At 32.0% G+C, this 18,110-nt stretch overlaps 1 protein-coding gene across 2 annotated transcripts in view; it reads left to right on the plus strand.

Annotated features, from left to right (window-relative positions):
• The window catches only part of LOC127721968 (centrosomal protein POC5-like), a 26,258-nt gene continuing 8,148 nt past the window's right edge, over window positions 1–18,110 (plus strand). Inside the window, exons 1-7 of one of the 2 annotated variants that reach the window (XM_052228813.1) lie at window positions 1–152; window positions 4,212–4,317; window positions 6,327–6,486; window positions 7,447–7,596; window positions 8,740–8,969; window positions 11,635–11,705; window positions 12,949–13,147. In XM_052228813.1, the coding sequence (XP_052084773.1) occupies window positions 4,243–4,317; window positions 6,327–6,486; window positions 7,447–7,596; window positions 8,740–8,969; window positions 11,635–11,705; window positions 12,949–13,147 (885 nt within the window). In that variant the 5' untranslated portion in view covers window positions 1–152; window positions 4,212–4,242. The remainder of the gene's footprint in view (window positions 153–4,211; window positions 4,318–6,326; window positions 6,487–7,446; window positions 7,597–8,739; window positions 8,970–11,634; window positions 11,706–12,948; window positions 13,148–18,110) is intronic. The other variant, XM_052228814.1, reaches the window with a different exon arrangement.

Below are 18,110 nucleotides of genomic sequence, written 5' to 3' on the forward strand. Positions count from 1 at the left end.
CTTGTTTACATCATGGCTGCCTAAAACAGTTTTTGAAAAAGATTTATATTGTAATCTCCTTTTCTTCATATATCTTCATGTGCAGTACTTTGAAAAGTTATCGAATACTACATTTAGTGTTAAAATCATTCAGCATAGTAATTTTTTGAAAGGTATCAAATTTAAACATCGCTTACACGGGGAAAAATATTTGGTTCATGTCTTGACTTGCAGTCCGAAATTTTTTATATGAGTTACTAAGTGTATTAAGATAGAAAAGTTTACATTTATGCTACCGCTCTAGATATTTTACCCAGAAATAATTTTAACATGATACGTATTTGCCATCTTCGTATACATGTTTATCTTGTCATGCTTGTGACATTATCATGATTATGGTCACAATTTTTTTATGAGTCTATAGTGATTTTCTGATTTGGCCACCCACAGAACAGAGATGCAGATAAACTTTTTTCCTGTCAGACATTGGGTTTTGCATGTAAGACAGTTTTGCCAGACCTACTTTTTTTTTTAAATGATAAATAGTTCCCAGTTCAGCAGAATTTGGATTAAGATACATCTTAAAATCTTGACTAGAACGACCATGTTAGGTATACATGTATGACCATGGGGTGATTTGATGACTGAGACCACATTCAATATGATTATCCAGAGATATTGTTTGCCTCAAATTACCTCAGAAATTCGGCTTTTTCCCCTAGAGAAAGGGGCATAAGAACAATTAGATCTGGCAAGCTACATCAGGCTACATTTATGTCAAAACGTATATGTGTGTACAAACATTAACTCAAATGAAAAAAATAGTCTTTGAAAACTAAAATAATACTTGTTTTTGTTTAATTTTATTTGCATAATTCTGGTCATTAGTCGTCCCTTATAACATGTGGAAGCAAGTTAACTCGTACCATTGTAAACTCGTACCACGTAAACTCGTACCAAAAAAGTTAACTCGTACCAACGTAGACTCGTACCACTGGGAAGTTGTACCAATCAGAACTCGTACCACTGCAAACTCGTACCATTAAAAATATATTCAAAAATACGAATGTTTTATGATTTTTTTTTTTGGTAAACTAAATAAAAAAAGTTGAATTACTTGAATTTTTTACTAGATTTTAATGAAAACTAAGACAAAAATACGAATGTTTTATGATTATTTTTTTTAAGCTTTATACAAAAAATTAAAATATCTTTGAATTTTATACCAGATTTTAATGAAAACTTAGACAAAAATACGAATGTAATTTCTTAAGTACCATGCTAATAAATATATTAAATTCCTTTGATTGTGTGATTATTGGTTGATTATTAACTAATCAACTTGTTCAGAGACATATGTCTCTGACTTGTTTAATCATATTAGCATGGTCATATTCTGCTTAAATGTGCTGAATATTGTATAAAAATAAATTTCATACTTTCTAACTGTTGGTCATAAACAATTTTAAACCTTTAAAACACAATAAATAAATTCTCATTAAATAAAATTACTTTTAGAAACAATAGAAAAATACCCAAATCTATTCAATGTTACTGATTTGGAATGATTAAAAATTAAATCAAATAGTCAGTAAAAGTTTAAAAAAGAGTCTATTCAAGGGAGACAACAAAGCCAATCTGCCACGGTTTTCTCTATCCAATTAGACAAGGAAAATTAGTTACAAACTGGTCATTGTAATTTCAAATTATATACATTTTACAGACTTAAGAGGTATTGAGTGAAATTAAAGTATAAATTCATCATTAAACACCATTTGAATGCATTTAAAGAAGTTGGTACGAGTTTACAATGGTATGAATTTACCGTGGTACGAGTTAGCAGTGGTACGAGTTTGCATTGGTACGAGTTTTTTTTTAGTGGTACGAGTTGACATTGGTACGAGTTTACAATGGTACGAGATAACTATAATTCTAACATGTACATGTATTAGAACTTTGGTTTTCAATGCTTTTTAACTACAAAATTGATTTGGCCTTCCATTGTTCCAACTTTTAATCCATGCATCACTGATTAGTCATATGGAGACAAAACCCGTGTTTGTTGTACTTACAATGTTCTGGTTAAGGTACATATACTTGGCCTGGACGCATGGTTTTCTGTCTGGATGCTTCATTGCATGAACCTGTGCGTCCAAGGGACGCGTTCTGATAACATTAGCTGAGTCTTGTTATCATCAGAATTATCCCTCAGCTATCAAAAAGAAACTGAAAACATGCTTCTATTCAATATTTTTACCAGAAATTTTCTTTCGTTTTTATTCATTGCTATGTCAGTCAGGGGACTTACTAAAATGAGTGATTTTTAAATCACTGATTCAAGTAACATTGTGTCCACAAATGTTGGAATTAAGAGTTGTCTTTCTTTAATAATCACCTATTTAGTAGTACAAGAAAATCACTAGACTAAGTGATTTAATTTTATTGTAGCTTTAAATATACAATACTAATGATACAGGGACTAATTATGTTGCTAAAATTATCAGAACCAACATCTGTGTTGATAGGATGACTGATCATGTCAGGTGATGACCTTGTACTGAATCTGGGATAATGATATTAAAATCACTTGTTTAAGTATCATACCTCTATTTTCTTCCAAAAAATCACTTCTTTAAGTATTATTATTTTAACTACCCCCACTAATTTCAACACCACCGAACAGTGAAATTTTGATCGCAAACAGTAAAATTTTATTACACAATCTAAGATGAAACCTTTAATTTTACAGGAAAATTACTCTCACTGCTGGGAAAAATCTGTTAAGAAATTATCAATTCATTATGTAAAGCCTTCATTATAGCATTTTTTCAACAAATATCGAATTTACAGCTAAATGATTGCATCAAAGGCATAAACCTTGCTATTTAAAAGAAGAAAAAGGTTCATTATTTCCAATTTTACTGATAATAAGATATAATCTCAACCTATATGTTCAAAAATTTTGGTAAAACTACAAAATCACAATTTGTGACAAAATTTTGAATTTGCTACTTAAATAAGTAATTCTATAAATCACTTATTTCAGTAATTCCCCTGACTGACATGACTGATGTGTAATGATAAATCCAGAGAAATACAAAAAATAATTATGATCACATGACTTACGCCAGTTGGTTACAATACACCCCCACCTGTACCCATGAATTTGATTATTATTAGGCAGATCAGAATCATTGAAGATATGCACAAAATTGAAACTTGGCAAAAAGGTTGAATTGCAAATATTATAGGGCCGCCAAAAGCAACTACTTTACTTTCTCTATCAGCCATTTGTGATGTTATTGATATCAGGCACATTTGTAAAAGCTTTATTAAACCCTAAAATTTGTATCGAGGTCTGTTACTTGAAAAACGAATGTTTTCTTGCACTTGTTGGAAATTACAAGTTAATCAATGTTAATACTGATAGTTATTAATTTCTGTGTCATTTGGTCTCTGAGGGTTGTTTCATTGACAATCATACCACATCTTCTTATTTTATTAAGTTTAAAGTTATTGTAATAAATTCAAATTGTTAATCTTTTTTGGACGCATTTACTTATAATGAGTCTGATTTTAAGACAAGTGATTATTCTTAAACTTAACGCATTTTAATTGCAATAAAATGCAATGGTAATATTGATTTAGCTTTAATACTCTTCCTAAAAAGGCCTATGTATTCTAAATAGAGAATACAATTGGTATGAAAAATCCATATAGACTACTGAAAAAGGTCGGAAAGAACCAGGACCTTCGGTAGGAAAACTGACAATCCTAGTCAATTAAGATTGGAGTCGAGTGCACCTGCCCCGTGCGGGATTCGAACTCACAACACCTCAGTGTTGACTGGCTAGTGATACAGTAGTTCGATTACTTAGATCACTGGGCCACCGAGGCCCCCTACTGTGATATTACACAAAACTTGTAGTTTCTCTATTATGTCTTATGTTTTATATTGATTATATTGATATGATTGGTGTCTAAGGTTCAGTAAACATGGTATAAATGTAAAAATAATCATCATAAAAATTGGAAATTTGGAAATTTTACATCTGTTTTGTACATGATTTCCATAAACCTGTCTGTTTAATAATGTTAAAGGTAAGAGAACTTTCATCAGACTGTTTGGTTTTCTGGTTTGAATTGTTTCATGCCATGCCTTTTGTAGCTTACTATGCAATTTAATTTATCATTTTTTAACATGAACGTTTAAGTGCCAATTAATTTTTCAGAAGTGATAGATTTAGATAAATCCAGCCAGCCATGTCTACCTTAGATTTAAGTGAACCAGAATTGCCACCCGATTCACCTGGAAGTTCGGTTTCCACCAGACTTATGGTAAATTATATAAACAGTACTACCTGTTTCTCTTAATTTTAAAGGAATGTCAAATATATATGATCAAGATGATATTGTATTTTTTTATATATATATATATATATGTTCTAAAGACTGGATGAATAGTGCAAATCTTAAAAATACATTTGTATTTTATTTAAATCTTGTACATGTACTTCTTACGTAATTTATTTTCTTTCACTTTAAAATTTTTTTATGTGTAACATTATTGAGGTCGAACTGTTGACAAAGTTGATATTATCATGTAAATTAAAAAAAAACTTGGCAAATATTGTACATTTAAAATGCATGCAGGGGAAGTTTCAGTTAAAAAAAAAATGTCTTTGGGGATATATCAGATTAAATGTTGGTTATTGTGAATGATTCACACTAAAATTGTAAATAGTGAAAGTGTTGTCACCAAACATACCAGCAGTCTCCCATGAGCATCACGACAGCTGCCACATGTGGAGCAGGACCTGCTTACCATTCCAGAGCACCTTAGATCACCCCCAGTTTTTGTCGAGCCTGCGACTTTTGTCGCAGAAAGCTCGACATAGGGATAGTGATCCGGCGGCTAACTTCTTAAAAGCTTTATATTTTAGAAGGTGGAAGGTCTGGATGCTTCATACTTTGTATATGGATGCCTCATGTTACGAAGTTTCCGTCAGTCACATGTCCAATGTCCTTGACCTCATTTTCATGGTTCAGTGACTACTTGAAAAAAAAGTTAAGATTTTTTGTAATGTTAAATTCTCTCTTATTATAAGTTATAGGATAACTATATTTTGTATGTGCGTACCTTGCAAGGTCCTTATGCCCGTCAAACAGTTTTCACTTGACCTCGACCTCATTTCATGGATCAGTGAACAAGGTTAAGTTTTGGTGGTCAAGTCCATATCTCAGATACTATAAGCAATAGGTCTAGTATATTCGGTGTATGGAAGGACTGTAAGGTGTACATGTCCAACTGGCAGGTGTCATCTGACCTTGACCTCATTTTCATGGTTCAGTGGTTATAGTTAAGTTTTTGTGTTTTGGTCTGTTTTTCTTATACTGTATGCAATAGGTCTACTATATTTGGTGTATGGAATGATTGTATGGTGTACATGTCTAGCGGGCAGGTGTCATCTGACCTTGACCTCATTTTCATGGTTCAGTGGTCAAAGTTAAGTTTTTGAGTTTTGGTCTTTTTTTCTAATACTATATGCAATAGTTCAACTATATTTGGTGTATGGAAATATTTTATGATCTATTTGTCAGTCACGCAGGTTTTATTTGACCTTGACCTCATTTTCAAGGTTCATTGCTCAGTGTTAAGTTTTTGTGTTTTGGTCTGTTTTTCTTAAACTATAAGCAATAGGTCAACTATATTTGTTGTATGGAAGAATTGTTAGCTGTACATGCCTGCCTAGCATGGTTCATCTGACCTTGACCTCATTTTCATGGTTCATTGGTCAATGTTTAGTTTACTTGGTTAATGTTAAGTGTATGTGACAGCTGTAATAAAGCTTTATATTTAGGACTATCAACATAATATCAATGATTAGTAAAGAAGGCGAGACATTTCAGCGTGTGCACTCTTGTTGGTTTGGTTTGTGATGCTCAGTCTTTAGTTTTCTATGTTGTGTTTTGTGTACTTTTGTTTGTCTTTTTCTTTTTTAGCCATGGTGTTGTCAGTTTATTTTCAACCTATGAGTTTGAATGTCCCTTTGGTATTTTTTGCCTCTCTTTCATATTGATTCACTTAACATTGGAAAGAGTGATTATTTACCTGAATCACAGTGTTTGTTATTAGAATTCAAAGTGTTGATTTATTTACAGGATGAGTATGAGGAATTGCTAAAGTATGCTGTTGTTGTACCAAAGTGTTGATTTATTTACAGGATGAGTATGAGGAATTGCTAAAGTTTGCTGTTTTTGTACCAAAGTGTTGATTTATTACAGGATGAGTATGAGGAATTGCTAAAGTATGCTGTTGTTGTACCAAAGTGTTGATTTATTTACAGGATGAGTATGAGGAATTGCTGAAGTATGCTGTTGTTGTACCAAAGTATGATCAGAGCCGATTACCTAAAACACTAACGGACATAAGAGAGTCTTTCCCTCAAAATAGACCTGAACCCAGACAGGAATCCATAGTAACAGTTACTAGGGAGAGACAAACAGGTAGCAAAAGTAAAAGTTTAATAACATATACATCCGTATTTGTGTATATACAGTTTCAACTTGAACTTTCATATAGATGTCCTTGTTTGTGCTGGTCCAGTGTGGTCAGAGGAACATAAGCTAGGGCAAAGTTTAAGCATATTATTATTTAACTGTGTAAGATATAATATTTTAATGTTTAAATTCATATATAACGTCAAATAATAAATAATTTTTCTAAATCACAACAAGAGCATTAAACATGAAGACAATTATAACAGCTATTATACATTTATGTAAATTATCATGATTCAATGTCCGTTTAGGTGCTTACACTATATATAGTGTAAGCACCTAAATGTACATATTAAAGTCTTAATTTTCCCCTTGTAAAAACATGAATAAGTAAAGTCATGTTAAGTTATGTTTTAATTAAACAAACATGACATATATATGTAAAATGCTCCAGCTATTTTAAGTACATATTGACACAAAAGACACTGCATGGCAGAATCTTGTACATGTTCAGTAACACAATAAATACAAGATACTTTATAATAGAATATACATGAAAAACAAAATTCGACACTGTTTTGAAAACAAAACAAAAAAAAACTTTTAAATATAAAACATGCGCTGGTGTGGTCACTTCCCAGTCCTTGATAACTTTAAACCAGTGTAATTAGGTTATATATATACTGACCATTGAACCAAATAACAAAAATTGTTACACAACCTTTTTAAACTCCCCATAATAAAATCAATGCACAATCTTTCAAACTCATTCTGCATGGTGCTCATAATTCATTTACACAATTATGAACATTCCTTCATGGTAGATGGGGAAACCATGTGACCATTATTGCAATTATCTGTAATCTAAGTTTTTACACATAATTATTATGCATAAATGTAAAATAATTTTCTCTAATTTAATTACTGTCATATTTTGTTCATTACTGATATATTCATGTGTTACAGATTCTAGTTCCAATCCTATCGTTGTCAAGGTAACCAGAGAAACAGGATTACCAGATTTTGGAGGTCAGAGTCCTATAGGAAGTAAACACGAGGATGACAGACTGAATGATGATACAGGGAGTGTTGAAGAATTCCTTACCAGAGACAAAGGTAACTATTGGTTATCTAGGAAACCATGTTAGAGACATAGGTAACTATTGGTTATCTAGGAAACCATGTTAGAGACAAAGGTAACTATTGGTTGTCTAGGGAACTCCTCCAGAGACAAATATAACTATTGGTTATTTAGAGAACCACATCAGAGATTAGTATTAATGCTGATGGATCTTAAAAGTTACAAATAAGAATATACCAAGACATGCCAGACTAGGTACAGCACTGTTAGAAGTACAGGTACAGTGTTAAAGTTTGCAAATATTTGTTGTTGCCACAGGCCATACGCTTATTTTTTTAAAAATTTTGTATAGTTTCTATTAGCCCGTAGAAGACATTCTTTCAGGTCCGATAAAAATTTTGCAAGCCGGAGCTCGTGGGCCTTTTGCCAACTGTGAATATTGCAGATTATATTTTTGGACAACATATTTCAATATTTACCAATCCTGTTAATAAAAATATTAGTAAATGGAATGTAGAAAAGGCAACCATTCAGAATTTTTCATATTGATTAGGAATGGCCTTGTACAAAAATTACTACTCTGAAGAGTACAAAATTAATGAAAATAAAAGTATTAATTTGTCTTTTCTGCAATGAAGGTTCGAGAGACAAAGGCTTACTTTTCAGGTGTTGGTTGTGTCAACAACTGTTAATGTTAAGACACAGGCTAACAGATGAGACAGTTCTCTGTGTTAAAAGATTGAACAGGGTAGCATTCGAGAATTAAAGTTATCTTTATTATTGAAGTGACGTTCTATATTATGATGCTGTTGCTAGAGACAATATATCTTTGTTGATTGTTGGAGAAGACCAGATGTGGTTATGGCAAATTATTGAGGAACTATTGGATCATTATAAAATGTGAAAAGAACAAAGAACAAACAAAAACAAATTAAAAGCAAACAAAAGAAATAAATACATAGTATTTATTCAATCGTTTATTCTGTTATCTCGTTTCGATTTCATAGGCTAAATATGTGATAAAAATATCATTACATGGCATTTTCCGTATCAGCCCTATCATAAGCCCTCGGTCTGATATGGGAGTCTTGGGCTAATGAATATGGCTAATATGGAAAATGTCATGTAATAATCTATAAATAGTGTTTTAATTTTTTCTTGATTGCTTGCTTTTGTAGGAAAACAGAAAACACAGAAGTTCTCAGCACCAAAATTTTTGTCCCGTGTGACAGATGGACTTGATAAGGAAACCAGTCGGATGTCTCAGAAAGAAACCAGTCATCTATCTCATAAAGAGATTGAGATAGAGGAGTCAGAATATAACTTTACAGCAACAGTGGACCAAGATGTAACTAAGATGGAAAATCTCATGGACCATTGGTGTTTAGACCTGAAAAGAAATGTCATGGTAACAACACGTTACATATTAGGCTTTTATAAAATTGCATTTTGATTATTATTTCATTTCAAACTGCACATCTAAACGGATAGCGTTATAAAGTATTGTCAAAGTAATATTATTAAATGGTTATTAACCTCGTTTGAAATATACATCTGCTTGTAGGTGTTATACCTCTTATATTCCTACCAATAATAATAATAAATTCTTTATTTAAAGCGGGTAAACACAGTTAGTTACAATTACTAATCTTCCCTGAGGCCCTCATATACAATACATGTAAAAAATAATAATAAGAGAAAAAAAGCAAACATACAACATATTAACACAATCGTATAGACATGATAGTTCAATGTACATGTACCATAATTAGAACATATAAAACAGTTACAGATTGCATGTAGTGAATAGATATTATATACAAATCAAAATCATACATTCTAAAAAAAGAGTAATAGTTCCAATCATTTCAAGACTGAATATTGGGACTGTCTCAAGTATTGTTTTATAATTTGTTTAAACGATAAAGTGTTTTGCACTTTACGCATTTCATATAGTAGTCCGTTCCATAAAACTGATCCAGAATAAGCAAAAGATTTTTTAAACAGTTCAGTTTTTGGCTAAGGAACTATCAAATTACCTTGAGTGACACCCCTTAAAGCATAAGGATTATTAACAGATATAAGTTGAAACTTTTGAAGTAGGTACTGTGGTGCTTCTTTCCGCATACATTTATGTAGCAGTAAATATTTGTGGTATTTGATTCTGTTTTCAACTGTCATCCATCCAAGTTCTTTAAATAAGGGGGATGAAGGGTCTGCATCAAGAATTAATCTTGCTGCTCTTTTTTGAAGTTTTAATATTCTTGCCATCCCTTCATTTTTACATTCTCCCCAAACAATACAGCAGTAATCGATGAGCGGCAGAATATACCCATTATAGTATGCTTTCCTGGCATTAATATCTAAAAATTTCTTTAATTTAGAAAAAAGATGATGAAATGCTAGCACAAATTTGATCAATTTGATTTGTCCAGCTAAGTGTGCTGTCAATTTTAACACCTAATAATTTTTCACATGATGAATTTTGTAGTGTTTCTGAATTTATTAGTAAATTTGGTTGAAAAGATTGAGTTGATAACTTCTGACTTGTTCCAGTAACCAAACATTTTGTTGTAAATTTTCTATGCTTTTCCCAGATTTATGGAGAGTAGTATCATCAGCATACAAGTCTGTTTTACAATTTTTAATGCAAAGGGGAAGGTCATTTATAAATAAGACAAATAATAGAGGACCTAGTATAGATCCTTGGGGGACACCAAATTTCACATCTTTTTTATCAGAATTAACATTGCAAATGTTTACTTGCTGTGTTCTATTACTTAGGTATGACCTGAAAAAACCTACTGCAAACTCACTGAATCCGTAAATAGCAAGCTTTAAGCAAAGAATGTCATGATCTACAAGATCAATTGCTTTTTTTTTTTTACCAAAGGACTTATTATATTGGTTATAAACTATAATGGAGGTTGTCAACATTTGTGTAAAAGAAAACTTTGGCAAACTGCATTTTCTAGAAAATGTCCTTGCTAATTTTTATACGCCTGTCAAAATTTTGACGGGACGTATTATGGTATACAAATGTCGTCTGTCTGTCCGGCGTAAACATGTCGCACCGTAACTTGAGAATGACTTATCCAAATTTAATGAAACTTAACATAGTTGTTTTTTTATGATGGTCAAACGATCTGTATACTTTTTGGTGAAAATAAGATTAAAACTTTTTGAGTTACAGGACTTAGTAACTAAAACAGGTGTGTGTTTTTTTTTTTCACATGTCGCGCTGTATCTCAAAAAAAATTTATGATTATTGCTTAAAATTTTACACACTTCTTAGTTATATTAATCTTAAGATTTGTATACTTTTTGGTGATGATTCAAAATTTTATTTTTGAGTTATTGAGTATTTTGTAAAAAAAGGGGGAGGGGTTTTTCACATGTCTCGCCATATCTCATAAACGAATAATGATTATAGCTCAAAATTTTACACACTTCTTAGTTATATTAATCTAAAGCTCTGTATACTTTTTGGTTTTGATTCAAAATTTTCTTTTAGAGATATTGATTTTTTTTTTTAAAAAAGGGTGGTTTTCACATGTCGCGCAGTATCTCAAAAACGATGTATGATTATTGCTTAAAATTTTACACACTTCTTAGTTATACTAATCTCAAGATCTGTATACTTTTTGGTTTTGATTCAAAATTTTATTTTAGAGATATTGAGTTTTTTGTAATGTCGCGCCGTATGTCAGAAACTATTTATGATTATTGCATAAAAATTCACACACAAGACGACGGGCGTATCATGCGCTCATGGCGCAGCTGTCTATTTTTTATTTTCTGCTTGATCAACGGGCACATTGTAAAGTTTTTTTATACCTGAAAAATTAATTTGTCCATTTGTTATTAAAAAGAACAAATGTTCGAATTGCTGATAAAACCAAAATTCTGAGAAATCAGAACCTGAGAAAAATAATTTGTACTACAAAGTGTATCCTATCGAGGTGATTGGTCAAACTTTTTTGCTGATAGAATAAAATAATATGGTGCTAGGATATTTTAGTTATGTATTACAATGGTATGTTCATCAAATTGTTTGATCTTTAAATATATAGGCAGAATTCAGTCAATCCAAAATCAGAATTGTGGAACATGGAAGACAACAGCTAGTCAGAGAACAAGAAAAGTAGGTTTGATATGAAGATCAATTGTAGTATCAGTTCTTTAATTTACTTCCTGGATTAAACAGTAAGATTTATCTACCATGTGGCTCCATTTTATTTGAAGTGATGACGAAATAGGACAAACCTTCAAAAATTTGACTGTGAATAAAATAGAAGTAAGGAATGTGTCAATGAGACAGTGACCCAACAACTAACAAAGAAATTTAACAGTCTTCAACAATAGACAGTGCCTTTAAAATATGTCAAAGATAACCCTTGCACATATTAATCAATTTTTAGACCATTTTCATATGATTATTATAAAGATAATTTAAAGGACCCTCAATGTAGTCTGACATGAAAACGAATTTTACCTCTACTCCTAAAATGGTCTTATAATTGATTAATTGGTGTTTGACGCCACTTTCAGCACTATTTTGCTATTTCATGGCAGTCAGTTTTTATTGGTGGAGGGAGCCAGAGTGCCTGGAGAAAACCACCGACCTTTGGTAGGAAAACTGATAATCCTGGTCAATTAAGATAGAAGTCGAGTGTACCTGCCACACGAAGCATTAGAACTCACAACCTCAGTGTTGACAGGCTATAGTGAGACAGCAGTTCGACTACTTAGACTACTCGGGAACCAAGGCCCCCAAAATGGCTTAGGAGTAGTTGAAACAAATTTTTACTTTATCCCCAATGTATTGAATTTGAATTGTTTATTTGTATTTTAAAATTGTTTTTACCATGCATGTTTTAAGCAAATCTTCAAATAATCTCAACCCATAAGATTTTATTTGGACTTCTTTCATATATATCTCTAAACCATTATCTCTAGAAAGGTCTTTTGATATTTTAGCAAAAAAGAATTTCTATTATCCTGTGTAACACAAGATTTAATGTTCACATGCATTTCTCAGAAATAAAGTGATTATATTTCAGTCCTTTTCACACATACGTTGATTTTGACTTGATTCACTATTCAGAGTACTATATATAAGGATAACAAAAATACCAAACTCTAAGGTAAATTAAAAAAAGAGGGAAGTCCATAAAAACTGTCAAAATCAAACATTAGACTTTATCAACCAAAGGAACAAATGGAAAAATGTCATATTTCAGGCGTTTTCCAACGAAAATGTTGGATTAAACCTGGTTTAAATGCTAGCTAAACCTACCACTATATTATTGTTAGTATTAAAGCTAATTTGAAGACATTCATCAATTATTTATGTATCTCTAAATCATGTTTGATATTTTAACCAGACATGCCGCAGAAAAGAATCAAATTCTGAATGAAATGGAGAGTCTGAAGGAACTATTACACACCTATGAACAGTCACTGGAGCGTAAAGATCAGGTCATATCAAACCTGACACATGCCATGCAGAAACAGAGAGAAAAGATTGAAATGCTGAAAAAATTTAATGAATGGAAAGTTAAACACATAGACAGGAAAAGGGAGGTAAGAAAGTTACATATAAATAGGAAAAGGGAGGTAAGAAAGTTACATACAATAGGAAAAGGGAGGTAAGAGTGTCACATACAATAAGAAAAGGGAGATAAGAGTGTCACATACAATCTGAATGTACTTTGGTTATAAGTAGTTTTTGCAAATACAGTTGTCTCTTGTTATTTCGAATTCAGTCTGACGAGAAATATTTTTAGATATATTACCAAAATTTTAACAGACAAAGGGACACAACTCTTGCTTAGCTTGGTAAGGCTAAAATAAATATATATATATATGGGTCGGGTCGATATTCTGGTCTTAGATTTATGTATCTGTATGGTATTGTACTTTATAGTTATAATAAAATTATGCTGGTTTTTTTTCTCTTTGTTATTTCTTTGTACAGTAACAAATTTTCCGATAGTTTTCTGCGAGAGAATAATTTTTTACATTGATTCAAACATTGTTCTCCCCAGATATTTCATTAAGCATCCTGGACAAATTGAAATACCATCTTGTTTCTAAAAATTAAAGCATCACATCCATTTATAACATAATCTTTAAGAAAATCAATTCAGATAGCATCACATTCAAGAAATCTAGCATCACATTACCATGATGCTAAAAGGCCCTGGGGAGAACACTGATTCAAAGGCATGTTGAAAGAAAACAAATCTTATATAACACAAGTAAATAATTTCTCAGATTTTAGAAGATTTAGAATTCTTTTCATTTTCTTTTATTTCGATCTTTTCCTGCAAGAGAATAAAAGATTGAGTAGTTTTGAGTTATTCACTTTATGCACAACTGAGCTCATTAATGTATGATTACGGTTAATTGATTATAAAACTTTTGAAATATTTTTTCATTATCTATAACAATGTATCCCTTATTATTTATTATAGTGATAAAAAAAAATATTAGGTAAACACCCTTGGAATAAGAATTTCATAAATCAAAACAGTTGTCAATGTCCAGAAATTTAATTACAGGTGTATTGTCAGATAACCCCCGAGGTCATGTTTTGACATATATGTATTATTTGGACACAACAAATGCAATGCATATGCTTTTGTTAACCTTGGGACCGTAACTTTGGTTCAACACAACAGAAATTTCGACTCATCAGGAGTCGAAATACATATATTTGTATGGAACAAAGTTCGGGACCACAGGAAAATTTTGACTCACCCAAAATTTCGAGTCAAATGAGTTCGAGACTGTTGTTACTCCTGTAGTTCCAAAATTACCTGTAACTTTGTAATTACTCATCCAATCAAGAGCCTGTAGTTATTAATCATTTCAATAGTGTTCATTTAAGGTGGTACCAAACACCTTGACTAAAATTAATTTGGCTCGTTTAATTTTCATAAAATTTTAACAAAATATTTACTTTGACCCTTTGACAAAAATATAAAAATTTCAAAAAACTTGAACCACACACTTTATTGGAAAAATTTCATTGGATATATAGCAGTTTGACAAACACTACTTTTGATCATTGAGAAGCTTAATATTTCCTTAACAATAGAATGTGATTAAAACGTTCAGCTGATTTTTAAAGAGTTATCTCCCTGTAGTGTTATGTACCACCTTAAGAATTTAACTATGGTTCTTTCAAAAAAATGTTATGATTTACATGCACACAACACCTAGGCCTGCTACTGACTGACCTTTGTCTGGTACATGCACACAACAACTAGGCCTGTTACTGACTGACCTTTGTCTGGTACGTGCCCACAACACCTATGCACACAACACCTAGGCCTGTTACTGACTGACCTTTGTCTGGTACATGCACACAACACCTAGGCCTGTTACTGACTGACCTTTGTCTGGTACGTGCCCACAACACCTAGGCCTGTTACTGACTGACCTTTGTCTGATACATGCACACAACACCTAGGCCTGTTACTGACCGACCTTTGTCTCGTACATGCCCACAACACCTAGGCCTGTTACGGACTGACCTTTGTGTGGTACATGCACACAACACCTAGGCCTGTTACTGACTGACCTTTGTGTGATACATGCACACAACACCTAGGCCTGTTACTGACTGACCTTTGTCTGATACATGCACACAACACCTAGGCCTGTTACTGACTGACCTTTGTCTGGTACATGCACACAACACCTAGGCCTGTTACTGACTGACCTTTGTCTCGTACATGCCCACAACACCTAGGCCTGTTACGGACTGACCTTTGTCTCTTACATGCCCACAACACCTAGGCCTGTTACGGACTGACCTTTGTGTGATACATGCACACAACACCTAGGCCTGTTACTGACTGACCTTTGTCTGATACATGCACACAACACCTAGGCCTGTTACTGACTGACCTTTGTCTGGTACATGCACACAACACCTAGGCCTGTTACTGACTGACCTTTGTCTGATACATGCACACAACACCTAGGCCTGTTACTGACTGACCTTTGTCTGATACATGCACACAACACCTAGGCCTGTTACTGACTGACCTTTGTCTGGTACATGCACACAACACCTAGCACTACAAAAGTCTAAAAGTCTGAAAAGACCAGTTTTTGTCTTAATTTGCATGAACTTTTACTCGACATTCTCCAAAAGTATGACTTGTGTCTTAATTTTTCTTGACAAATTCTCATTTATATTAAATTTGTATGAAATTTACTCGACATATTCTCGACATTCTGAATATGGTCTTAAAATTTCTTGACAAATTCTTGACATTTGAATACTGTCTTGAAATTTCTCGACATATTCTCGACATTCTTATTTTTTCTCAGTATGGCTTGACATATTCTGAACATTTTGAATCGTGTCTTAAATTTACTTGACAGTTCTGAGTTTTACAAATCATGACCAATATTCATGATATAACTTTAATCTTTATTTCTCTTTATATGATATACTGTTGTTTCAAGTTACACTTCTTTACAACAAAAATAAAAGTTGGGCATGTAAAATAATTGAAAATTTGGGTATATAAATATTTGTACAAATGCAAATATGGCTATGAAATCTAAAGTATAAAATAATTCAAATGTGGGTGTGTTGATATAAAACAATTTCAATGTGGGTTTTTAAATAATTACAAATTTTGATTCCTAAATCTTATAAATTAAATGATTCAAACCAATCATACTGTAGACATATTTCATTCTACATTCATAATATTCAATGTTGATATGGTAAATAATTATTACACCAAAATGTGGTTTATATAAATAGCAAATTATGATGATATACAAATCATTCATTTAACAGAAGAAAAATTTGTGTAATGTCATCTGTTGGAATATATTAAGTATTACACATGGACAGGATGTTCCCCATAAAATTAAGGTATTCCACACCCCAGAGTACACGCAACTGTCAAATAGAAGTTATTGCTTTACCTGTAATCAGCCATACAACTTATCAGTTGACCGACCATGCCACTACAATTTAAAAAGTTTGTTGATAGATGAAAATGAAAATCATCATTTTGATGAAAAAAAATTGAATTGAAATGGATTTTCTTCATCAAAATTATGAAGTTAATTATTTTAACATAAAAACAAATTGAATAATTCCCAAAGGTTAAAAGAAAATTATTATCTACTCCAGGAATAATAAAAAAAATGTATTTATAATGGGTCCCATCAATGATTTCTATAGAAATCATTGGTCTTATGAAATGGTTCTCAAACAGACATGCATAATATAGATCTAAACATTTTTTCTTTTCAGGAAGGAGTTATCACAAATATTTATTTTTGATAAAAAATTATAAAATTCAACACTCAAATTTGAATAAAAAATGTTTTTGGGTTGTTCTAAAAAATGAATAAGGTTTTTGAATCAAGATGGGAACAAATTCTTTGATCTAAACGAAAGCTAGAACACAACACCTATGCCTGTTGCTGACTGACCTTTGTCTGGTACATGCAAGACAAAATCTTTGAAAGCCAAAAATATTAAACCTTGGGCAAACATAAATACCAAAAGTGCATTTAGTGACAGTTAAATCCATCTGAGGTCAACTTTGCCTGAGAAAGTAACAACCTCAATTTTATCTTATGAAAATAAGCAGACAAACTGACACTTCACAAATGGTATAGTGTGTCACAGACGGACGGATGGAGCAGACTTTCAATGCTCTTTTACAATGTGATAAAAAAAATCAACTATTAGAATAAATAAATTATTTAATAAACAAAAGAAAATCAATTAGAAATAAAACAACAACTTATTACAAATGATTTAAAGTCCAAAACAAATGTCCAAAATAACTGCTGAGATTTTCGTCCGTTCAAATTACTTTCCTTTATATCATAGATGTCAGTCCGGTAGAACGAAAATCTGTAATGTGCATGACAGTTTCACACTATAATTGTAGATATGTTGTTCATGTTGTTATGACTGTAGGACCCACTCCTTAACACCGCAACATTGTAATACTCAGGTGCAGGCTAGAACCTAATAATAATATAATTGTACAAATCCTTTAATACCATTGTCAATTAGGTATGCATTTTACACTCACGTTAATGTAACACAAAAATGAACTGTATTTCACGTTCATATAATGAACACTTGTATTCTATCAATTTACGAAAATAAATATGCGCATACATTTTATATGTAGCAATTGTGTCATATACTTAAATAAATATCACAGTTTGTATAATAGTTTCACATACATAAGGAAATTCGGTACCTTGTACACATAAATATCACCTACATTCAATTGTACCCAGAATTAATAAGCTTGTTCTTATTCGCTAGGAAAAATGCAAATATCTGAATATAACAGGGGCGTTTCTAGGATATTTGAAAGAGGGGGCGTAGAATCAAATCTTTTGCCGAGCGGAGCTAAAAAACATAAAATAATTGTGAAATGCACTAATGTAACAATATTAGCAGATTACGATAGTTTTTTTTTTTTTTGAAAAGGGGGGGCATACGCCCATTACGCCCTCACCTGGACCCGCCCCTGTATAA

The sequence above is a fragment of the Mytilus californianus genome, unplaced genomic scaffold (assembly GCF_021869535.1).
Source record: "Mytilus californianus isolate M0D057914Y unplaced genomic scaffold, xbMytCali1.0.p SCAF_12, whole genome shotgun sequence".
NCBI lineage: Eukaryota > Metazoa > Mollusca > Bivalvia > Mytilida > Mytilidae > Mytilus > Mytilus californianus.